Below are 20,389 nucleotides of genomic sequence, written 5' to 3'. Positions count from 1 at the left end.
TTGTGGGTGTCTGTGTTCATTACTAGCACGGCTGAATTATGACTCAGGTCCTCTTTCTAAAAATCAGCATAACTGGGATGTTCTCCTCGTAGCGGCCATGCTGCTCCCAGAGGTCCCGTTAGAGCACATTAATGGATCCTCTGCTGTTCACGAGGAACGTTATGCTTGTAGAAAAAGCTTCCTCTCAGCGACAAAGAAAGGTAGTCCTCGATATTTAAATGCCAGACTCCTCAGATTGGGTGTTTTTACTGTATCGGAGTAGCAGTTAAAAAAAGACCTGGACCCTCAAAGGGAAGGCCGAAGTGCCTGGACGGCTGTCTGATGAGCCGCAGGGCATCGCGGAGGTCGGCCTTTTACTCTCAGGAAGGTTTAGACACACAAGATTTTCCAGCGGTGGCTTTAAGGTTTCTGATGAAGCCGTGTGGTATGGTAATGTGCTGATTTAATGGAAATTATCTGGAGATTTTTCCCTGCCACACGAAAAAATTAAATGAGCTTTCCGCCTGCCCAAAGAATTCAGCTGTGAAAATACAAAGGCCACAGGATGAAGCTGTCAGATGAGCGGTTTGGTATTATTTTGACCAGAAAAAAAAGCTTCTCAATTACCTCCGAACACGAAATGAATCCAAAGAGACCAATTTTTTTGCCAAATAATCAAGCTATTATCATTCATGACTCAATCACAGTGGAAATGACCGAATCTGCTCGAGAGGAGGGAAAAAGGAAAATGTCACGTAAAGGAAGGAGAAGGACGATAAAGGAGCTCGCACCAGTTCGCCGCTCCGGTGGGACGGCGTGTTGGCGTGTTGGCGTGTTGACGTGTTGGCGTGTTGACGTGTTGACGTGCGTCACTGCGATCGGGCGAGATGTGGGCGCCACAGAGCTCCGCCTGATTGACTGCAAATTAAATCTCGTTTCATCATTTGTCTGGAAGGCAAAGAATGAGAAGCCAACAAACGTTTTGGAGGTGAAGAAAATCGTAGCTGGAGAATATTCAGGATTCATTTCTTTCTGAGATATGAAGAACCAACACGTTACGTTTAGGAACCAGAAACCACACGGTTATGATCAGGACAAGATGGCCGTCTAGGTCACCGTTTGGGGAGGATTAGGAACAAAAAGTACTCACTTATGGGAAAGAAAAGATCCGGTTTGGGTTACATTGACTCAAACACCGATCTCCTGGCTGAAAGTCTGCACACGGAGTTCGTCTTCTTCAAACTTCCTCGTGACGGCGCATTAGACAAAAGGAACGTCGTTCGTGTGTCTTCGACGCCAAAGGACACCTCGTCTGTGTCCATGTGACAAAACCAGCGTATCGGACACGCTGGCAGGGAGAACGAAGCTGCTAACAGCTGGTGAGTCACGTCCAATGTCCTAACATCGAGTCGGTCTGCTGAGGTCCACTTTGTCCCCAACGTGAGGTTGAGGACTTGGGGGACGGGGGACGGAGAAAGGTAAAGGTGCTGCACTACTTTCACTCAGACTTTTATGCCTGTTTTCAGGACACAAAAGGTTCCAAAAGGTTCCTCACCAACACCTGGGGGAATATGCTCTTCACTTTCTTGCTAAAGATGAAAAAGATTCAATTCAGTTCAAATCAATGTTTTCTATACGGCGCAAAATCACAAGACAACAGCTTGTTTCAGGACACTTAACAAACAATTCCCACGTAGACTCCGAAGAAGCAAAAAGTTCTCTTTAACAAGAAGAAAAACCCTCCAACACTCCTTTTTACCGGGACGCCACCCTCGACAGAAGCAGACTCAGAGGTGGGCGGCCATCTGCCTCGACCGGTAGATCAAGACCACGCACATCTGTCGGTTCACCGCGGGGCTGCAGCCTCAAACCAGCTCAAACAGACGCTCAAACAGACAAACAGACGCTCAAACAGACAAACAGACGCTCAAACAGACAAACAGACGCTCAAACAGACAAACAGACAAACAAACGCTCAAACAGGGAAACAAAAACAGGGAAACAGACGCTCAAACAGGGAAACACCGCCTGCAAAAAATTGGAAGTGAGTGGAGACGCTATTTCCTGCTGACTGTACCTGAAGTCGTGTCTTCATTTGCTGCAGAAGTTGCCTTTTCTTCTTATTTGGATTTTTAACCATATAAAAACATACATATATGTATATATATATATATATATATATATATATATATATATAGTTGCAAGTTGCACAGATGCTTCCTCAAGTTAGCACGCTAACCAGCTAGCCCGACCTGTCCCATCTGGATATAAAAAAGGGATTAAAGTCTCTTTAAAGTTCAGCTAATGCGGAAGTGCCGTAACGTGCAATACCACTGAGGGCCACTAGGATGGCCCTAAAAAGTCTCTGACAGCAGCGTGTTTTCTTGTTCGAACAAATTCAACAGCTAAATCGAAAGCTTTTCAAACCTCTTTCGTAACTTTTGTTTAAAAAAAAATCACCTCACAAAGAAGGAGGCACACCTCCCTCTCTACTCTGAACCGCTCCACGGTTGTGGTTTCGGTTTCTCCTCAGACTTCCTGCCAAGTCACCAAACGTGTCTTCGCCCGCCGACACGAGTTGAGTTTGTCTCTCCGATGTCTGGATGCTGTTCGGAGAGTTGATGCTGATGGTGTTTGGATGAGTGTTTGGTGGTCGGTGGTGTGCGGAGACGCTGTTTGGATAGCGTGTGGATGTTGTCTGGTTGCCGGTGTCAGCGTGGCTCTAATCAGCTGTTGGCAGGCGGACGAGCGGGCGGTCTTCTCCCCGCGGCGGCACCCCGGGTCGAAAGCCGGTTTGAAGTTTAATGATGCCAGCTGCCAGCTCCGCCAGGCTGCGAGCGCTAACGAGCTGGCACCGGGGCGGACCGGGCCGCGGCGGCAGCACCTGGAAATGGAGCACGCGTTTCAGAGGGGCGGGGCTCCACCGGGGCCGCGAGGGGCCTGCTGGAGACCCGGGACGGCACCGAGAGGCCCGCGTCTCTTTGAAGAGCGCCCCAATTTCCATATTTCATTACACACTGCTGACTGACAAGGCCCAGCCAGATGTTCTATTTTCAGCTATTTAAATTTTGACCTGCTTTCCTACCGTGGATGCAAAAAGAAAAAGGAAAAAAACGATTTCATCAAAACACAGATGCCAAGAATGACGGAACTCAGATGTGTTTATGTCGTCGCTCTTTGCGCCTTCTCGTAGAGCGCCGATAGAACAATGGCACATTAATCACACTTTAACTTACATGTCCTTTTTCACCGCAGACATGTGGTTGACAGTCCATCCTGGGGGGGGGGGGGTCGCTGTCTCACTCAAGGAGACTCATTGGTTGTTTCGGGCATCAAACCTGAGACCTTGTATTTATGAGACAGTCTCGAACCATCCAGCCGGTCCAGCGCTGAATTGGCTCCGAAGTGAATGATGCATGATCTGAAACACCACATAAAGCATGCTCGCCTCTCCGGCCCTGAGATATCGGAGATGATTAATTCCTGTGGTATTCCTGTTGAAATGGCTGTTAAATTGCAGCGTCCTCACTCAATCCCTCATGCAAAACCACATCGACAACCGTGACCTTTTTTGTACATCTGCTGCAAATGGCACTTTGTCATCCGCAGTGAGTCGGCTCAAGGATCAATGTGGTTCTGTTGGAATAAAACTTCCACGACGAACTCCCCCGTCCGCTGGCTGCGTGTGTGTGTATGTGTGTGTTCATATGAACGTGAAGAGGAGGAGGACGACGGAAGGAAGAAGAAAAAACGAAGGACAACGCAGGTTTGAAACGCAGCGAGAAACAAGAGGAGAGCGACTCGGAGTGGAAACACCAAACGGCACAAAAACTGAGATCACAGCAGGGGGGAGCAGTTTAGACCTTTAGTGTGTGTGTGTGTGTGTGTGTGTGTGTGTGTGTGTGTGTGTGTGTGTGTGTGTGTGTGTGTGTGTGTGTGTGTGTGTGTGTGTGTGTGTGTGTGTGTGTGTGTGTGTGTGTGTGTGTGTGTGTGTGTGTGTGTGTGTCTGAGCCTCACTGAGTGAAAATAGAGAAGTAATTGAGAAGCAGGTACGTCCTTTCAGAGGCAACACAGATTAATGTGGATGAAAACCATCACTGTGGTTTTTTTCTCTCTTGGCTTTAGAGTGCTGATTTGTTTCTGCGCGTTAAATTTCTGTGTAAAATATCCATAAAGTAATATATCTGCTGACACTTCAGAAATGTATTTTTCTACTGTGCGTTTAATCGACACAAAAAAATAGATATCTGCAAATCCAATGTTCCCATTGTATAATGAGGGTGTAACAGGAGCCTCAGACCACATGGTCCGGAGTTGGGTCCGACCAAAAGAAGACGTGTCCGTCTGGATCGTTCTGAGTCACGCTCGGTCTGAAAACACTTTCTGGACGGTTCGGACTTTCAGAAAAATGAATGAACTCATTTCACAATTGAAATGAAAAACACGTCACGTGACTAAATACAAGTAGCGATAAAATCCAAGTATGAGCTGCATTTCTTGTATGAAAGGTGCTCCACAAATAAAGTTTATTATTATTATTATTATTATTAAGAAGGGTGGCAGAAACACAGTACTCTTACCTGGACGAGCGGTGTTTGAGTACGTGAGAAAGCAAAAGTTCATGTTCCTTTGAGTAACATAAAGGAACATATTTAACTTCCATAACGTGCGTTAAGTTAATTACATGACGGAGGAAACATCTCGTACATTCTGACAAAATATTCTAAATAAGACGTATGAATGTTTTTCTGCTATGACCTTTTCTTCATATTTTAGACGACATACTATTAAAAAGAAGAGTAAACTCAACATGTTAGAATTGATTGAAAAGATGAATGAATTTGAACAACTTCACAGCTGCATTGAATAACGTGTTATATATAACGTGAATAATGTGTTTATTTTGGGGCGGAAAAGAAGTGAAAGAAAAACTGAAGAAAGATTATTTTCTAATCAGTGATGGTTCCACAAATGATTAAAAAAAACAAAAAAAAACAGCGAGAGTTTCAGCGAGCTAAATGTCATCTGTATTTCTGCATAATCTTCACGGTTGAACTTTTCTGATCACACAGATAAAACTAAAATACTGAAGATAAAAGTAGATGAAGAAGAGAGAAGCTCAGACGGCTGCTCGGTCAGAGCTGCATATGTTGTTTTCTGTGCATTTTGTGTCGCGTTTATAAATCCTTCCTTTCTCGCGCTCACACTTTGAAACTCACACCAGCATCCTCAACGTGCTTCATCAGGACTTTGTTAGTATGAATGGTGCAGGACTGCTTCTGGACCGTGACCTTTGGCGTGACCTTTCGGAGACAATTTGCAGCAGCAGCAATCGCCTCGCGCCTCGCCTCACACTATTTTCCCTCATTATTTTTTCTGTTACCTTTGCAGCGTGGTAGATAAAAAAAAAATTAAAAAGTGGGCTGGATTGAACAGCGGGGGTCAGAGGTCAGGAGGACGAGGAGTAAAGATGCAGGCCAGCTTGGCTCCACACTTGTGTTCAGCCGTCGTTCTCCAGAGATTTCTGTGCCACGAAGCCATTTGAACTCTTAACCTCCTCGGCTGTCCGTCAAACAGCTGACCCTCAGCGCTGACTCTCTGTTCTGACGATTAATCGGAGCTCCTCAGCCGGCAATAATGGACGAGCTGCACGGCTCCGACGTCGAGCCATGAAAAACAATTAACGTGTACGGACAATCAATTTACCTCTGCACTGCAGTCAACATCTGGGTCAACATCTGGGTCAACATCGGGGTCAACATCGGGGTCAACATCTGGGTCAACATCGGGGTCAACATCTGGGTCAACATCTGGGTCAACATCGGGGTCAACATCAGGGTCAACATCGGGGTCAACATCTGGGTCAACATCGGGGTCAACATCTGGGTCAACATCGGGGTCAACATCGGGGTCAACATCGGGGTCAACATCGGGGTCAACATCTGGGTCAACAAAATGCAACGATGGAAGAAGTATGCAGATACTTAAGTGGAAGTACCAGTGCAGCCAGTAAAGCAATTCCTAGTCAAGATTTGTATTATTCTTTTGTGGTAGAGATTAATTGTTGCCATGCCAACAAGCTATACTAAATTGCTGAATGTTGTATGTTATATATATATATAAAATTATATATATGTATGTATGTGTACATAACATATATATAAGTTGTAAATATAAGTGCTATTTAGAAAAGAATTATCAAGTCTGTTTTTGACAATAATTTCTGCAAAATAATAGAAATATTATTAAACTTTATTTTAGATTCAGTGTTTGTTTTTCTGTAAAATAATATTACATTTTAATGAAATGTAATAACTCTTAAACCTGTATTTTTGGCCTGCGGAACATCAGATACATTTTTGCCTCTTCGTGGGAAAGAATTTAGGTACATCTGCAGGAAATATAATTCATTAAAAAAAGGACAATAAAGTGTTTAATTTGATGTATTTATTCCTCAGAAGTTGCAAAGTTGACGTACAAAATCTTTAATACAAAATAAATAGATAGATAATTAAAGTTCAGGGTTTCTGTTATCTGTGAAGCTGCATGTTTGTGTGATTTAACTGCATCTTTTAGTTTGGTTGCAAATGAATTTAAGAAATGTGAAGCTCATCTTCTCTTTGACGTTCCTGATGAGTCTCTTTGCTCTGCTAACAGATGTTTGGTGAAGCCATTATCTCCTCACGTCTGTGACAGCATTTAAAAAAGGCCAGAAGCTTTTCTTCTTGGTGATTTCTTCATTTCGTTGTTTCCACCCTCCATTCAGCCTGTTTGCTGTCCGCAGGCCGCTCGCTTTCCTTTCGCATCCATTCAGCTGAAAATTGTCGGTTATCAGCCGCTGAAATAACTCGTCTTCCTTCCATGAACCTATTTGAAGTGATTGTAGTAACTGGGGAGAAGAGGCTGAGTGCTCCGAGTCAACAGAGGGAAACATGCTGAAATAATTCGGTGTCAAAATGAAACCGTGTTACACGCTGTGCCAGAAGTTAATTCCCCCCAAAGGTGAAAAACACAACGCAGCTGAAGATGCTACGCGGGCTTCTATTCAAACACAAAGGTCTCCTTGACATTTCTGCTCTGCGTTGGCTGCTCATCCTTGTCGTATTTCTCCCCGACTGCAGCTGGAACGACGCGACCTGTTGACATTTACAAACTCATCTGGCCGAGAGCGACGGCATTCTGTAAGGAGAAACACCTCCGAACGTCCCGCCGCGCGTTTCCGTATGAACGTTGCTGCAAAGTCAATCTTTTCGGAGGGAGACAGCCGCCATGTTGTTTCAGTCTTTGTTCAGCATCTTGAGGCTCTCCAGCGTGAAGCAGCAGCTGGTGGGCCTTCTGATGAGAAGACTCCTGAGGTTTTATCATCACGTCCACTAGAGGGAGCCCACTGTTCAAATGTGGCAAGGTTGAAGGCTGCCCCCCCCCCCTCCACCCCTCCCCCCTCCATACCGACAAGGCTCTGGACAGCAGCCAAGGAATAGTGTGGCACATAATGCAGCAGCTGCAGGACGAAGGTGACATGAGGTGAGATCAGATATAGTAACAGATGTAAACAGAGTTCAGACGCTGGTCTGAAAACTGATGCAAGAAATGTGACAGTAAAAATAAAAATGACATGAAAACTAAATAAACAAATAAAAAACACGTTCTTTTCTCTGTATGGAGGAGAAAAGACTCCTTCACTTTATTGAAACTGATAAATCGGTATCAAACAGCCAATGAGATGCAATGAGGAAGCTGAAAGACGTATGGTTGTGCGGTTGAGCCTCTGCATCGCTCCGGAGGAAGTTGTGTGCAAATCAGCTGATCTTTGAACCTTTGTGCTTTTTTTGGTCCAGCAGAGTTTGATGTTTAGAATTCGGGACCGTCCTTCTTCAGCTTGCTGTAGTCCATGTTCACGGTGTAAAACTGGGAACACAAACACACATTTCAGATAGAAGTCTTTTCTACATGATTATCATTCGATCCCAGATGATTTATAAAATCACCATGCGATAAAAGGTTTTGAATACTTTACTCCTCCTATCACATCAAGTGAGGTCGCTAATGACTTCATCAGATTTGTTAAACACAGGTTAGCATTAACCCGATTATGTCATTAATCCGACTGAAGGAATTATCCACGGATCAGCGACGCCTCTGGCAAAGATTCACTACGCAAGTCAGTCAGAGACGACTTCACACGGAGAACCACGACAGGAACACGACTGTGATTCGTAGGATTTCTGAGTCCCACCTTGTACTGATACGTCGGGGCGAGCTTGTTCCAGGGCTCCGGGTTGTTCTTGCGATCCCAGCTGCAGAGAAGACGGAAAAGGTTTGTTATCATAGACGGCCGTGACTTCAGACATTTTATAGGCGTCTAAAAACAATAACTGAACTGTGATCGAGTCGAACTCCGTACATCGTTCTCTCATCTGCAAATCTAATTAGAAGCACTCGACATGTTCTCTGCACACTCGGCATTTTGGAAAAGGGCACAAGTTAAAAAAAAAAGAAGAACAAAAGGAAAGAAGGTCTTTTGAGTGATAAACCGGAGTCCTTACCAGACGTCGGGGTTTCTCAAGCCCAGGCGAGCGAGGTACATCATGGACATGGCCGCGCCGCCGCCGATGAAGATGAAGAGGGGGATCAGCTGTGAGCGTGAGAGGAGACATCTTCATCAACTTAAGAGCCGAGCTGTCGCAGCGCAAGAGAGGACGATATCTCCGAAGACGACGAGGCCGCCGGCAGCGTGGAAACGCCGGCCTGCTCAAGTAGGACGCGACCGCTCGGAAAACACGGCAGCTTCCGACCCGCCGACGCTCCGGAGTCCCCGAACGGACGCGACGCTTCTCCGAACATCTCGGAGATAAAACGTGGTTCAAATGTTCACCGAGTCCGTGAAGTCTCTGCTTCTTATCGCGCCTCACGGCAGGATCTGGAGCTCCGCGGGACTTCAGACGCTTCGAACCGTGAGAAATAATACGGATTCCTGTTTCCGTCTCGAATGAAACTAACTAACGGACACGAGACGACGCATCCACCAGACGGACGCCGAGTTCACACCGATCGAGTTCCTGCAGCAAAGAGGAAAGTGGAAGAGAAGATTCACATGGAGCACATGGAGCATCTCACCAGCAGCATGAGTGACAGCTGAAATCATCCTGGACAGGAAATAGTGTAAATAGTGTGTTTCCTCTGTGACAGTAAATATCTGGTTTATAAGTAAATATCTGGTTTATAAGTAAATATCTGGTTTATAAGTAAATATCTGGTTTGTAAGTAAATATCTGGTTTGTAAGTAAATATCTGGTTTATAAGTAAATATCTGGTTTATAAGTAAATATCTGGTTTAAAAGTAAATATCTGGTTTATAAGTAAATATCTGGTTTGTAAGTAAATATCTGGTTTAAAAGTAAATATCTGGTTTATAAGTAAATATCTGGTTTATAAGTAAATATCTGGTTTGTAAGTAAATATCTGGTTTAAAAGTAAATATCTGGTTTAAAAGTAAATATCTGGTTTATAAGTAAATATCTGGTTTATAAGTAAATATCTGGTTTATAAGTAAATATCTGGTTTGTAAGTAAATATCTGGTTTGTAAGTAAATATCTGGTTTGTAAGTAAATATCTGGTTTATAATCCTCGTTCTTTATCTGTAAACATACGTCATCATACCCTCCAACATTTAGTGAAAACAGAATGTCAAAACAACAAAATTACATGATGTCATCTTATATTATTATTATTATACATTTTACATATTTGACTATTTTAGTGAAAAATAAACTCGAACATTAAGTTTTTTCAGCTTTCGGGACCAAATATCTCTGAACAGTCACGTGCTCAGATGAATCTGTTTACTGGATTTATTTATCCTGTAATCACAGTAAACTCTACTGAGTGTTATTAATATATCTACAAATATATATTATTATCTATGTATCTATATTAATATATTATACATAATATATATTAATATATCTATATATATCTATATTAATTTATATATTTGTATATGTTAATATATATTAATATAGATGCATATCTATATTAATATATATATATTAATATAGATATATTAATATATACAAATATATATATACATATATATTAATATAGATATATGATATAGATATATCTGTATATATATATTAATATATTCATATAGATATATTAATAGATACATATATATATTAATATATATACATTCATATAGATATATTAATATATATTTGTATATATATTAATATATACATTCATATATATATTAATATATATTAATATATATATTCATATATATATATATGAATATATATATTTGTATATATATTCATATAGATATATATTTGTATATACATATTATATCAACACCGTGACCTTAGTTGACTCCATAGCATCACTTATCACGAGTTTTGAAACATCTTTTTTGTTATAAAACCCCATTATTATTTTTTTTCCAGTAAATAAACTCTTTTTATATTTGATCTTTTTATATTTGATCTTTTTATAGTTGATATATAGTTTTATAGTTTATTCTCTGAAAGTCAACGCGGTCGAACTCGGAGGGTTAGCTTCCTCCAGCTAGCACTGCTAACGCGTTGAGCTAAGCTACCCAGATGATCCCGGTTCGTCACAAGTCTTCACGTTTGAACTCTTTTCCGACTCTAACTGGACTTATACTTACAGCCGGGTGGTTTTTCATCTGTTTGCGGACGATGGCGAGCATTTTGAGTTGGACTTATCCCACTTTGTACAGAAATAACCGGATTACGAGTCGTCGAGCCAAAACGATGCGTAACGTAATGAGGGCGGAAGGCCCCGGGACACTTAGGAGGCTGGCACACTGCCTGACAGGAGGCGCGGAAATACAGGAGTATTGATTATCACGCGGGCTGTGTATGGCATTTATTTTATCCTACATATCGTAAATGAGGACTCGTTTTTGCGTAGTTTCGTTAAAATGCTCGTCTGTCGGCTCAGCCTTTATTTTAACGAAACATTTCACTCCGGCAAAACTAAAGGAAGTTGAGAACAAAACTAAAGGAAGTTGAGAAGTCGCCACAAACACGTGATTTTGACCCAAAGTCAACCTGATACTGAAAGACATCAACTGTCATCAACGAATTTAAGTTCACCTCAACATTAAATTATATTTTAATATAAAACATGCATTTATTCAGTCCGGTTTCCCACACTACAACTTCACTGTCGCCGTTTGTGATTAAACAGATTATTGTAGTATTAATTATATCATGTTGGATTGAGTTAATTCTGTTTAAACGATTAAAATCACACTTCAATAATCCATATTTATCATTGCTGTGAGTGACAGGATGGAGATAAACCATTTACTGGTTTGTCTCTTTGATGTGTGACCTGGTGAACTGTCTATCTTCAACCTGACAGCAGGGGGCGCTGTTGCCTTCTTTCAAACAGGAAAAACTGCATTTATTTTCATTTCTTTGATTTCAGTTATACATCCTTTGATGTATTCTCTCTCATCAAAATCTGTATATACATCACATTTCATTTATCTGACTCTTTTATCCAAAGACTCACAATAAGTTAATTTCAACATGAGGGTTCAAAACCAGAACAACAAGAATCAAGAAAATATAATTTCTTCCAGAAAGCCAAACTACAAAGTTCTATTTTAAGATACTAAAGTTCTACTGTTCAATGTAAAGGAGGAGGAGGAGGAGGAGGAGGAGGAGGAGGAGGAGGAGGAGGAGGAGGAGGAGGAGGAGGAGGAGGAGGAGGAGGAGGGGGATGAAGAGGAGGAGGAGGAAGAGGAGGAGGGGGAGGAGGAGGAGGAGGAGGAGGGGGATGAAGAGGAGGAGGAGGCAGAGGAGGGGGAGGAGGAGGATGAAGAGGAGGATGAAGAGGAGGAGGATGAAGAGGAGGAGGAGGCGGAGGAGGGGGAGGAGGAGGAGCAGAGTAGTGTGAGTGAATCTAGGAGGTTAAAGACCAGTCGAGCTGCTGCATTCTGGATGAGCTGCAGAGGTCAGATGGTACTAACAGGTAGACCTGCCAGGAGGGAGGTACAGTAGTCCAGATGTGAGATGATCAGAACCTGGACCAGAGCCTGGACCAGAACCTGGACCAGAACCTGCACCTCCTTCTGAGTGAGAAGAGGACGTATTCTCCTGATGTTGTGCAGCATATATCTACAGGAACGTGTTGTTGCAGTGATGTTGGCAGTAAGAGAGTTGACTGTGGAGTGTCTCCGAGGTTCTTATCAGTCAGGGTCAGGATAACAGAGTTGTTGAAGGTAGTAGTCAGGTCGAGGGTGGGAGAGTCTTTCTCTGGAAGGAAGAGCAGTTCGGTCTTGTGGAGGTTGATTTTCAGGTGGTGTGAGGACATCCACTGAGACATGTCAGTCAGTCAGGCAGAGATTCATGCTGCTACCTGTGTTTCAGATCTGGAAAAGAGAGGATCAGTTGGGTGTCATCAGCATAGCTGTGGTAGGAAAAGACATGCGAGTGAAGGACAGAGCCGAGAGAGTTGGTGTACAGAGAGAAGAGGAGGGGACCCGGGACGGAGCCTTGAGGGACACCAGTAGTGAGAGGACAAGGTTCAGACACAGATCCTCTCCAAGTTACCCGGTAGGTGAGGTCGTTGAGGTAGGATGAGAACAGGGAGAGAGCAGAGCCTGAGACACCGAGGTCCTGAAGGAGGAAAGAAGGATCTGGTGGTTCACTGTGTCCAATGCAGCAGAAGGTCTAGAAGGATCAGGACAGAGGACAGAGAGGCTGCTCTAGCAGCATGAAGCTGCTCAGAGACAGAAGGAGGACCGTCTCTGTTGAGTGGTCTGTTGAAACCAGACTGGTGGTCAAGAAGGTTATTATGGTGGAGATAGGAGGAGAGTTGGTTAAAGATAGCTCGCTCCAGAGTTTTAGAAAGAAAGGAAAGAAGAGAGACGGTCTGTAGTTGTTTACTTCAGACGGGTTGAGGAGGAGTTTCTTCAGGAGAGGGTTCACTCTCTCTTCAGAGAGTTCAGGAAACAGACCGTTGACAGAGAAGTGTTGATGAGATGGAGAGAAAAGGAAGAAGGTCTGGAGCAACAGACTGGAGGTCTGGATACTGGAGTATTATTTCAAGCAGCTGACACAAGCAACTGTATAACCTACATATTATTCTGATATCAATGATTGTCAAAATACTTTATAAACTAATATTTACATTTTAACTGGATCAATAAGGGCTCATTTACAATCACTGCCATTTAAAATCAGGCTGCAGCCAATCAGAGATGAGAATCTTTGCTGATATGAACCAATCACGTCGGTGTGAAACCAACATCAACAACAACAACAAAAAGGAAATCACCATGAAATATAACAAGTTCCCTTTTATGGCAAGTTATTTTCAACTTGTAGAAAATAAATGTAAAAACAATTCAATAGCGAGATTGGACGTAACACGGTGGGCTACATACAACCGTTTATACTTTATAAATGACTTGGCTAAATGTTTTTTAAAGAAACAAAGTACATGTGTGAACATTACACATATTCAAGAATCGATTTGTAAAACCATCTGATGGCAAGTTCACAAGCTAAATGCTGGAAATGTATTTCTGAGTCCTTACATGGTTTGACATCCATCCAGAGAGGTGAGCTGCTTTCAGAAAGAGAAGGATTTGTCTAAATACAGTGATTTTTTTTTTTTTTTTCTTTCCGACGGTCCAAATTCCTCCACAGAAGCACGGTAAGCTCGTGGTTGTGTGATTATGTTTATGGCTCATCACAGTTCAGTCTGGACTTGATCACCAAGCGACAGATTTCTCTTCAGTACATCGACAGAACACAACAGATGCTGAAAACTATGACGACTCTCACTTATAAATACAGTTAAATATCTGACCGTGTTGGAGCTAAATATCGGCACGTATAAGATTTCCGGTACGGTGACGTCTCATGAAAATAAAAAGGTACTGGCTGTGGACCGTTTCTCTCCAGATGTTTCAGTGTGTCGTCTTCTTTGGGCCTTTGCCAAATTTAGCGTCCAATCCGAGACCTAAAGTGAGAAAGCAGAAGTTGTGAGTAATGAGGAGAGGAAGGCCACTCAGCAGCAGAACTTCAAATTGAATCAAGAAAAACATGTCGCAGGTTAAATGACTAACTTCAGCTCAGCGATACTCTCACTGCACGTAGGAAGTTTTCCCCAGTTGGACTGAACTGTTTGATCGAGTGACTGTTTCAGGCTTCGACCACGTTTTTGCCAACATTTTAATCCGTCTCCAACTTTACTATAATACACCACATTAAAGGAATAGTTCGGGGTTTTTCTTTTCTTTTTATTCCCCTTCTTATTGATTTTACAAATATATTTTTTTAACAACAAACGAAGCTGGCACAGACAATACATTCATCGGCACGTCATCTGGAGGTAGTTGAACTGTGACAAAAGTCACAAAATAATAGTTGAATGTCATACGTCTCCACCTGCAGTCGACGGGAGTCAGCAACTCCCTAAAATAAACCAATATCGGTTCAAGTGTTTGCTATACAGTATTTAGAATATTTTCACCGCTTCACCTTCCCATCAACACAGCCTTTTCCTGTTCTATCGGTCTGTTCAGAACCACCAGACTACTTTGACAAAAACAGATATTTTTACCTCTCAGTGTTGTTAGTTCGGATCCCAACTAACACCTTAAAACGCCACCAAAGTTCAAATATTACGGACAAACTTACCTAACAAGGCAGCGGTCGACAGTCTACTTCTGCTAAAATTATTGTTTTTGTCAAAGGAGTCTGGTGGTAGCTTTGAAGAGAGCGAAGATGGATATAACATCTTCACTTCCCATCAGAGACGGCAGCCTTCAGACAAATACTTTCAAGGATATCGATTGTTTTGGGGTGGCTAAAATCCATTTTGTTGCTGACCTCGTCCACAGCAGGACGTTGTGCCATTAAAGCTGCCTGCTTCTCCGTGCTGTGATAAGTGCCTCATACAACCCCAGAAAAATCGAGCTTTCCTTTTACTGATAATGTGGATTCAGACACTGAGAATAAATCCAAAGACAGAAGGAACTCTCACCGAGGAACACCAGGACGGTGCCGACCCACTGCATCGTGCTCATGACGTTGCCGAACAAGATCACCGAGCCGAGGATGGTGAAGAACTTCCTGGTGGTGGTGACGATGGAGCAGGTCAGAGGCCCAAAGTATACCACCGTCATGAAGATGAAGGTCTGGCAGAGGATCAGAAACGAGACCAGTGACTTGGGAGTTTTCACCGAGCTGTCTCAATTCAACAGACAACAGATTGAACACATGCGTCCACCCACCTGTCCTAAAGCACTGGTCAGCCCAAACAGAAGGATGTTGTAGAGGATGCTGGGGTGGCGTTCGGTGAAACTCAGGAACTCCCACACTTCTCCTGTCCACAACACCGCTGAGGGCAGACAGGAAGATTAACCATCATCTCACGATTCAATGTATGCCCATCCTTCACACTAATATGCTGCAAAAAAATCTGATCTGGGTCCAGAGTGTAAGCGTACGGCACCACCAAGTGGTTATGGAAGTAACAACAGTTAGATGAATGTTATGTGTGGGGGTGTGAAGGACTCGTAGGAGTGGAGGCATCAGAATACTTCTGCATCTTGGGATAATAAGCAGACTTCAAAGCTGGAGTCGGGCTGATGGAACAAAAACCGAAGACTTCCTCGGGTATCTTAATTCAAAGAGGAACTGGACTCATGAAAAACAAATGCAGCTTCTTAAAATGCAACACGGCCGGTGGAAGCGAGAGGCAGACGTCCAGGAAGGACGGGCAGGAAACATCCTCACAGATAGCAAACGCTGCCCGTTAGTTTGTTATAAGACCGATAACAGTCTCTCAGTTCTCATATTGGCTTTGAACTTTTTGATCTTTATCTGACAGCCCATTAGTGTCTGACCTCGGGAGCCCCTCATTAGGATTTGTGTTGGTTTTATGTGCCTTGCTCTTCGGAATATTACAGCAATCTCCTCGCAGAAGCGACGGCTTTGAGGTGCAGGATTCCTTATCTGTAAAGATAACACTCAACACTTTGCCTCCACTGAATTAATGAGGTTTTTTTTGGCTCCTGAGAGAACATTGCTCATACTGTTAGTGCTTTTGTTTGGGTGTTTTAATTATCAGAAGTGCCGTTAACTACTGCCTCCGACAACTATTCATCCAAGAGTCAAAAGACGATGAAAGAGTACGGAACATTCCACTCACATCAGCGTTAGAAAAGAAGTGTTGGAGCTGTTTATTACTTTGTTATTTACTTGTTAGCATGGATTTCTTTTGTAAAGCGAGTAACACAATGGACACCTGAAGTTGTTTAAGCAGGCAGGCTGGAGGCCCAATGTTTTTGGGGTTTTTTTTTCCAGCACAAGACGAAGCAGGAAACACAGAATCGTGTTTGTTCGTCTGTATATTTAACTGTCGGAATAAATCAGGAGGCGTGTAGATAGTGCATAGTTTTGCCTGCATAAATCAAATACCCATGATGCATCAGGGTTACAGGGTTAGAGTCCCTCAGCCTTTTGATTTAAGTTTATTTGAAGACAAATAGTCTCTGCAGGAACTGTTAATATTAAAATTGCCGCAAGAGTTTGATAAACTGTTGAGTGGACGAGCAGCAGATGAAACCAGCATGTTTACTCTTATTAAAACCATATTTTTAATTTGTCAACACCAACAAAAAGCAGAATTAAAACTCTGCAATGCTCTGAGGAAACTATTTACAGAGAAAGCTTTGCAGCAGTACGCTTCATTCTGCAATATTTTGGCAGCACTGCAGCGCACCAAGGTGATTGTGCTCATTAGTGTCTCCTCTGGCTGCAGGTGAGCACGTCGCCGACGCTCTCCTGGCACTTATCCTGTTAGATGTGAGTTTGGCAAAGAGCACGGTGGACTCACCGAGTCCCAGCACCGCAGTGGACCACATGTTGATGTTCAGCATCATGTGGTTGGCGCCGGTCTGGAAGCGGGACCTCATGTGGTCCTGGGCCACGCCGGTCAAACCGTCCAACGTCAGGGAGACCAGCTACGACACAGAGAACCACACCAGCAAAAAGAAATTTAAAAAAACAAGAAGAAAGAGCCGCTGTCATGGAAACGCCACAGTAACCATGACTACAAGAGAAAACGGATGGGGTGTATGTTAACTCGCCAGCAGAATCTCTCCGAAGCCAAAAAGGTGGTCGTCTGCGACGGCGGAGCTCTTGTTGGGTTTGTAGAGGAAGAGAGCGACGCCGCTCACGATCAGCAACACGCACAGGTACTTGGCCAGCGGGTACTTCTTCCTCAGTATCGTCACGCCGAGGATCATCACTGCAACGACACCACAACAACAACAACGTGATGCATGGTTTCGACCCGTAGATACCACCGTGGATTCAGTGTCGGGCCTTCAACCCTGAGAGTGAAACATGGATGGTGAAAGTGTGTTTGTGTCCTCTGAATGTTCAACAAGAGATAAACAAGCTGTTCCATGACCTTCATGTGCAAACAGAACATACCGTAACCTGCCACATATACGCTTCACACGCTTGAAACGAATGTGCTTACTCAGGTTGTCCTCGATCAGCTTGTACGGTACCAAATACTACATTTTTATTATGACTAAGTAAATATGTATATTAAAACACGGCATTATGATACCGTGCAGTTTCAGAGTTGGTTAATACTCAGAGAGCCCAGCTGAGAAGTCTGAAACATGTATTGTCCAATGAAACAAAGGCAAGCGGTGACAAAATTAGGGCTGCCACTAACCATTATGTTCATTTGTTGATTATTGTCCCAATTATTTGATTAATGGTTTTAAAATGTCAGAAAATGGTAAAAAAAAAAAAAAAAAAAAAGTCTACCAGTACTTTCCAAAACCAAACATGCAGCCTAAAAATGTCTTGTTTTGTCCCGATCAACAATCCACAACCAAAAGTTATTCAGTTTATCATCATTGAGGATAAAAAAAAAAAAGGAAAAAAAATCCACATTTAAGCAGCTTGAATCCGATTTTTAGCACTTTTTAATTTAAAATTACTCAAAACAATTCAAAATACTTGGCAATAATTGCAGTTGCAGCTCTAAACAAATTTACACAACATTAATCTGTTTGACCGACCGACTAATCTGCACCTGATTATCTGTGCTTGCTATTTGCAGTGAGCAGATATTTTCAAACTCACCTGATTATTACGAAAGTATTTTTACCTCTTTCAGGTTTTCATGACATGCGACTATATTATGACCTAAATTCCCAATAGGAGTAGTTTTAACTTTGAAAACATTACTTCTTTTGTAAAATTATATTATGTATATGACATGCAGGTAGACAGCAGAAAGCTAAATGAAGTGATATTATCAGATTTACCTGGTATGGGCTTGCAGGATTTTCCCAACACCTATTCACAACGAAAACAATGCTTTAGGATACACAGAGCACATACACACGTATATCTGAAAAAGGGCGGTTGAAACAGAACAGACTCACCTGTGTGGGGTAGTTGACATACTGAAGGGCAGAGTTACTGGACACCATGGCTCCGAGATAAGAGAGGGAACACAGGCCGTAGAGCCAGCTCCTGGTGTGATCCGGCTTGGAGCTCTCAAAAAACTGGATCACTGATTGTAAAGAGGAACATTTGAGCCACAATGAGCCTCAATAAAATATAATTTAAAATAATTTCCCAGCTTTTAAGTCTTATAACTTTAAAAACGTTACTCTCTCTGACCCCTGTTAATAGTTTTGTGTGTGTCCTGCACAGCAGATACTCACAGATCTTAGCGAACAAAGCGCTGACGATGCACTGGATCAAGACCAGCGTCCGGGCGAACCTGAACTTCTCCTGACCGTAGTCACCTCGAGTGCTGCAGAAGTAGAAACAGCAGAGTGTTTAATGCAACAGAAAAATGGACCTGAAACCGAAGCGGCCTTTGTCAGCCGTCTGGACAGGATCACTGGTAGTACAGAGCATGGTGCGTTCATGAGCCTCCGAGCTGTGAAAAGGTCCTCCAAAAAAAGAGAAGTCGTAGTGCAATAAATTACAGCTGACAGCGCGGTGTGGACCAGGAATCGTTTTTTAACAGCTGTCTTAGTTACGTCCTGGTGTCAGATTTCAATTGTTATTAAGAACTCAAATGAAACTGTGAAGGCGTTTGTTTAAAAAAATAAAAATTTAAAAAAAAAACACTTCACGAAATGAAAGTCAGATATCTATATATATATATATATATATATATATATATATATAAATTTTGAAAGAAAAAAAAAGGGCTGCCTCACTAGACGCCGGTTTCCTTTTGAAACCAGAGAGGATCCCTGTCGCCTCCGGTGACTTTTAGGCAACATACCACCTGTCACTCCTCGGTGTGTGACGGGCAGCAGAGACGGAGCTCCACTAACTTTACATACTCTTCATACAGAAGCACAAGGAGCCAGTTGGAAGATTTGTCAGTAAAGGTCCCTCATATTTATCTCCAGGATATATAAAGTATGTAAAGTAGTTCAAACTAGTTCCACTTGCAGGAGCTACAAATACTGCTCACATTTGTGCTTCAGTATTGATAATCTAATGATCAGATATGTAATAATATATCAGTCAAAGGGAATGAACCAGTACTTTTACTTGAATACTTTAACTACATTTGGTACTTATTAACTTGTACTTAATGTAAGAATGACGTAATACACTTTTTTTTTAATGCAAATGATTGAGTATTTCTACATTGCTGTATTTATGCCTTTACTAAAGTGTCTGAATACTTCCAGCACTGATGAGGGCCAATAAATTAGAGTTTCTCATGTGACTGAAAGTCAAGTGCCAAACTCCATTTTAAAATCTAACGATTTACTGTCCTTCATGCCGCCGTGTGCAGACACCGTTGTGAACTTCACACGAGATCACAGACTGACTCGTTCAAACAACCACATGCTGTTTTCTGAGCTTTACAATAAACAGTTGTGTCACATGAACATGTCGCTTGCAGGACTTCGCGGACTGTTGATACGCATGAACGTTAAACTGGACGCTTTTTGAATGGAGTCTGGTCCAGGACGGAACATCTGACGTCACTCACATGGTCTCCTGCAGGATTCCGTAATAAAAGTAACACACGAAGACTCCGAGGAAGCAAACGATGAACCTCATCCGCATGTTGTCCCACATCGAAGCGGGCTTCCCGGCTCCCTTCCCCGCAGCCATGCCGCCGTCCGCCAGCCCGGCGATGTTCACCGACACCGGCCCGCTCCCGGCGCCCCTCACACCGACGTCCCGATCCACCGTAGCCGGTGTCACGAGCCCGGAAACGGTGCTCGCGCCTGGAGGCTGTCGGTGAGTTCTTGTTCGGGAGGTTTTGTTGAATAATCTCGTGAACCGTCGTGTTTGTTATTTAACACACAGACATCACGTCATCACAGCTGTAACAGAACAGCTGAGC

General features: G+C 42.8%; 2 protein-coding genes across 2 annotated transcripts; both read right to left on the bottom strand.

Annotated features, from left to right (window-relative positions):
• Positions 1-7,625: 7,625 nt before the first annotated feature.
• Positions 7,626-10,788, bottom strand: ndufa4a (NDUFA4 mitochondrial complex associated a). The gene is made up of 4 exons (XM_069716228.1): positions 10,650-10,788; positions 8,526-8,614; positions 8,216-8,276; positions 7,626-7,887 (listed from the first exon to the last, which is right to left on the bottom strand). Exons 1-4 carry the CDS (start codon positions 10,689-10,691, stop codon positions 7,831-7,833), a joined length of 249 nt encoding a protein of 82 aa, XP_069572329.1. The 5' UTR covers positions 10,692-10,788; the 3' UTR covers positions 7,626-7,830.
• A 2,513-nt stretch (positions 10,789-13,301) lies between these two features.
• slc35b1 (solute carrier family 35 member B1) lies at positions 13,302-20,361 on the bottom strand. The gene is made up of 9 exons (XM_069716229.1): positions 20,030-20,361; positions 18,729-18,820; positions 18,444-18,574; positions 18,324-18,354; positions 17,121-17,281; positions 16,868-16,994; positions 15,261-15,367; positions 15,011-15,164; positions 13,302-13,984 (listed from the first exon to the last, which is right to left on the bottom strand). Exons 1-9 carry the CDS (start codon positions 20,152-20,154, stop codon positions 13,932-13,934), a joined length of 981 nt encoding a protein of 326 aa, XP_069572330.1. The 5' UTR covers positions 20,155-20,361; the 3' UTR covers positions 13,302-13,931.
• Positions 20,362-20,389: the final 28 nt, after the last annotated feature.

This window comes from Brachyistius frenatus, unplaced genomic scaffold, assembly GCF_029030835.1.
Source record: "Brachyistius frenatus isolate BFR_SWC_R1_liver_20210118 unplaced genomic scaffold, ASM2903083v1 Contig_154, whole genome shotgun sequence".
Taxonomy (NCBI): Eukaryota; Metazoa; Chordata; class Actinopteri; family Embiotocidae; genus Brachyistius; species Brachyistius frenatus.
This window is presented reverse-complemented; position numbering and strand designations above follow the sequence as displayed.